The sequence below is a fragment of the Mizuhopecten yessoensis genome, unplaced genomic scaffold (genome assembly GCF_002113885.1).
Source record: "Mizuhopecten yessoensis strain PY_sf001 unplaced genomic scaffold, ASM211388v2 scaffold2929, whole genome shotgun sequence".
NCBI lineage: Eukaryota > Metazoa > Mollusca > Bivalvia > Pectinida > Pectinidae > Mizuhopecten > Mizuhopecten yessoensis.
Window position 1 is genome coordinate 153,294 of NW_018404790.1, and position 4,859 is coordinate 158,152.

At 39.1% G+C, this 4,859-nt stretch overlaps 1 protein-coding gene across 1 annotated transcript; it reads right to left on the reverse strand.

The window, feature by feature from the left end:
- Nucleotides 1-1,175: 1,175 nt before the first annotated feature.
- Nucleotides 1,176-4,164, reverse strand: LOC110446685 (LIM domain-containing protein 1-like). The gene has a single exon (XM_021491961.1). It carries the CDS (start codon nucleotides 4,030-4,032, stop codon nucleotides 2,614-2,616), a length of 1,419 nt encoding a protein of 472 aa, XP_021347636.1. The 5' UTR covers nucleotides 4,033-4,164; the 3' UTR covers nucleotides 1,176-2,613.
- Nucleotides 4,165-4,859: the final 695 nt, after the last annotated feature.

A 4,859-nucleotide genomic window follows, 5' to 3' on the forward strand; every position in this document is an offset into this window, starting at 1 on the left:
GTGATAAAACGTTATTTAGCATCAAATAGAACAATTAAGGACTTTTATCTCGGTGAATATGTGGTTATGTGAACTTGAGAAAGTGATATTGACCGAGACGAATGGACCTGAATAACCGATATTAACCTCGACTTCGTCCCGGTTAATATTACTTTATCTCGTTCATATAAACACATATTCTTTTAATTCATCTCAACTTAAGTCCATAATTCATAATTGGTGAGTACGTTATGGTGCAAGGTGTACTTTGAACTAGCGAGTAATTTATGAATTTAGAGCAGACCAACAAGATGAAAGATCGCCAGTTTGTTGGTGATGTTGTATAGGGCGATACATCCCATACCCCAGGGCCAGTGTTTTCTGTGTGCAGTGAAGCGATTCTGTATAATATTTCTACTGTGTTGTCATTAGATATGTACAAACAACCTTTCAACATTCTCAGCATTCTTCTTCAACACGACACAAAGAAAATACCTCGCTAATTACAGGTAACGCAGGTTGACTGGTCATACATACAGGTGTCAGTCTTACAGTAAACTAACTAAATAGTGTTAAACGTTCACTATATATTTACAAAGGGGGTCTAATAGACATCTTGCAGTGACGCTCAGTAAAATAAACACCGACGAAGGTTATAATGACCACTGGGCAGTTTATAGTTTCAGGGATTTTGCCAGGTGTTTTACCGAGTAGAGCTCTTGACAGCACCCTGTCCAAATTGAAAACTGGTTCTGTGTGTTCCCAATGCGTTAAATGTTGTTCATAAACTTCGAAAAAATCCGAATATTTAGAACTCAAGTTCGTGTTGGCAGTCAATAGTTTATTACACCATTGATAAAGACATACTGTGTCTGGGTAAGACAAACACTTTTGTTTTTCCAAATTACAAGAAAATTTTGTTACTAATTTCAAAATCTATATCAAAAGAGTCGATTTTCTCCATTTTTTAAGACAGGGTCCTTTTCCAAAATATCTGGTATTATAATAACCCTGTATTATATTATAAAAAGAACTCTCCTACAGTATTTTATATGCTTAGGTGTGAAGTGCTGCATCATATACAGTAGCTATTCCAATACGATACATATATACACAGTATAGGAATTTGCTGGAAATATAACGCCGCGTCGAGTGTTTAATTGTATGCAGGAAAGACGAGACAAAACTTTAAAGAACTCTTTCATGTTTTTTTTTAATAAAGTGCTGCATATTGCATCATCAGAAAGTTGAGTATCATACCATGTGAACATACAATTATTTCTAATGTCGTGAATTGCACATTATTTAAATACGGAATAATACACTTGTGTCCTGGGTAGTCTGAACACATTAGATTGTATATATAAACACAGAAACCAGGATAGTCCGGATTTATTACAGTGTATTGAACACAGAAATCTAGATATTCCCAATACACTAGTTTGAATGTACACTGTTACCTGTATAGTTCGGACTCTCTTGTTTAATTATACACGTTAACCCGTATAGTCCGGACTCTCGTTTAATCGTACATCAAAAGCTGGATAGTCTTGGCGCTCTTTTTTTAATTTACGCAGAATCTTGAATAGCACAGCAATCTAGAATTCCCTACACACTGTATATATATAGTTGTACGGTTTGGATACTGAAACCTGGAAAGTCCGTACTCATAAGTTTGTAGAAATGCTTGTTTGTATGAACACAAAACCTGAATAGTCCGGACTTATTAGGGTGTATATGAACATAGAAATTTAGATATTACCAACACACTTGATTATATGAACACAAAAATCTAGAAATTCTCGACACACTTGATTGTATGAACACAAACATCTAGATATCACCAACACACCAGTTTTTTAGTTTCATGAACACCGAAACCTGGATAGTCCGGACACATTAGTTTGTAACCTTGTATGCTTAAGAACTCAATGCCCACGTCCTTTTTTCTCCAGCAGTCTACCTTAGTTGACACGGTATGACAGTGTACACGTTTAGATTCCATAGTTAGTATGTCATTGGGTATGAGAGGTATATTGTACAAAACGAATATAAAAAAAATTACTGATGAACTACCGGAATATTTGAGTATTTTTATATGAACATAAACTTAATTTTTATACAATGCACGATGAACCGGTATCCCATTTGATTGAAAAGTGATGAGTTAATTTGATTCATATAAATAGGGTATACTTATATTTACGTCTTTGTTACTGTACGTCACTGCTGGTAACCTAACCCGTACCACTCCACTTCCGGATTCGTACCACGCGTCCGAAACGTTGTTTGCAACTAGACCACCAGCGTGTTTCAAAATTGAAAGAGTGAGTATTATGAATAAATAACACAATAGTCTAAACCCATGTCACATTTAAGTTGTGATATGTAAGTAAAGGGGCATATATATATATATATATATATATATGTTTATACATATATGTAGAAAATATACCCGATACGAGGCGCTGCTAAACACATTATGGTACAATAGACGTACCACGTAAAAAGACCATTATTGTTAACGATATTTGATTGGTTACCTGAAAGCGTTGTTCCCTACACTGGGGTAGATATATCCTTTACAGATTCGATAGCCGTATAAAGCACATTTACCACACATTCACCCTATAGTTAGCGCGCACCATGATAGTCCGGCTGTTGTTCCACAAGCACATGTTCGTATTGTTCCAAGTCATACTCCGGCACTAGATCACTATGACGTATAACGTCCCGTGGGGGAACGGAGTCCAAAGCCCTGTCCTTTTTCTTCCACGCCTTAGCTTTAATTTTATTTCCTGTCTGTAAGTCCGTGGCGGGTACGTTCCGCGCGTGAGAAATGTCAAGCGAATGCGCGTCCATGTGATACTTGCTATTGCTGTTGCCCTTGATTTGCTCATTGACCATATCAAGTTTCGGAACACTCATAGCCCCTTTGATGAGGATGGAGTTGGTGTCAAGATGACCTCCCCTGTCCGCTATAGTCGGTTGATGTGATTTGCAATAAACAGAAACGTCATATTTGTCTTTTTGATTTAAATGATAATTTTTCAATGTTAGTTTCGTTTTGCATGTCTTGCACGTGAAACATGTGTTGTGATATACAGCCCCCTTAAGGGGGCCCACTCTCTCCACCTTATAAACCTTCTTTAAACATTTGTGACACTTGTCCTGTGGAAATTTCACATCGAATTTAAGCGATTTAGATCTGATAGGAGCATGTGTAGTTTTTGCTGGACTGTCGGGAGTTGACGGCAATCTCATGTATCGTGGGGAATCAATGACGTCATCATTTACAGATGACGTACCACATGTTGGTGATCCAGGCACTGACGTTGATGAAGTTGTACTACTTGTTTCAGAAATCGTAAAAGATTGCTGATGTAGGTTACTTCCGGTGCTCTCGGGAGAGCTGGTTTTGAAAGACAGAGAAGTTCCATATCTCTCCGACGTTGGAGTCTGAGGAGCCGACCCGGAACTCGTGGAGGAGGGCGACAGCGGAGCTGAGCTGCTGATGTTGCTTGCCACCACGTATTGCTGTGGTGGCTGCTGGTTGCTTGGATACGGCGGTGGGGGTAACTGTGGCTGAATTAGCCCAGCTGCCATGTTTTTACGCTGTAACTCAGTCAGAAGTGCGATTTGTTGTTCTGTAGTCATCATTTGAACCTGTGCCATTTCAAAATCTAACGTTGGTGACAAAGGTTGGTTGGTTAGCCTGGAAGCCGCTTGGAAATTATTACTGTTCGTGACGGTAGTATTAAAACCACCCGACGGCGCGGGTTGCACGGAGGTCACGTAAAAATCCTTGTTGGGTGCGTTAACGGGCACACCCAGTCCATTTTGCTGTGACAAAGCCATGTAAGTATCGAGATAGTTAGTTCCTGTGTCCGCAATATTCATAGTCGCCATCTGCCCAGGCAACTGCTGCAACTGCTGCTGAGACGGGTAACTCCCGATCCACATGGAGGTACCAGCGGCATTTTGTTGAGACGGCATCATATTATAGCCAGCAGAATTGTTCAGGTTCGCGTTCAAATTATAATTAAGGTCCATAATGCTAACAGGTGTGTAGTCACTTTCTCTGGTAGTCAACGCCGGACCGGTACACAAAACCGACACAGACTCGACACAGCATTCCTGTCCGCTTGTACAGCATAACTGGCCTCATTTCTGACTATAATAGGTACATAGGCAATACGTACAGGCAACCTGATTTTTCTCCACGCCTCGCTGAACACACCAATAGAAATGTGTGTTATCGAGCGTAAATTAAAGTGCCCTTACAGATACACACTCCCGGTTGTAACAGACAGCTGGACTCTTGTCAAACTTTCAATATGGTTTGTATACAATTTATGTATACCAGAGGCACGTTTGTTGTGAATGACATATTTATACGGGAATAAAGGCCGTACAAAAAAATTGGGCTATATTTTTTAAACCGTATATAGAGTCGCGCTAAATCGTTCCTAATGAAGGATAATCTCAGCGGTTACACAACCCACCCACCTCATTGAGTGAAAGTTGTTGAGCAACCCCGCCTGCTTACTGAAGTTTTATTCTGCCTAACTCGAGAACTAGCACACCTGCTTCCTTCAGGTAAATAAAACACGTAAAATATCCTCTTCTTGTCAATAATCAGTTCGATAAGAGATTATTTTACTCGCGCTTTGTCACGTTACCGTCCTTAAGTGAAACAAGAGGTCAACTAATTGTATAATGACACACAACTAACTATAAAGGAGCCTTTGATGTCAGTAAAGACTGCAGAACTTGATATACTTTAATATTTTTTTCATCAAAGAAGTCTAGAAATGTCTTAAAAGGACTTGCAATAAACTTAATTTGACAAAACATAAATGTCAAATGTCAAATTTTAA

What these genes read in the sequence shown, in the direction of transcription:
- LOC110446685 (XM_021491961.1), bottom strand. Translation starts at nt 4,032, where the DNA reads ATGGACCTTAATTATAATTTGAACGCGAACCTGAACAATTCTGCTGGC.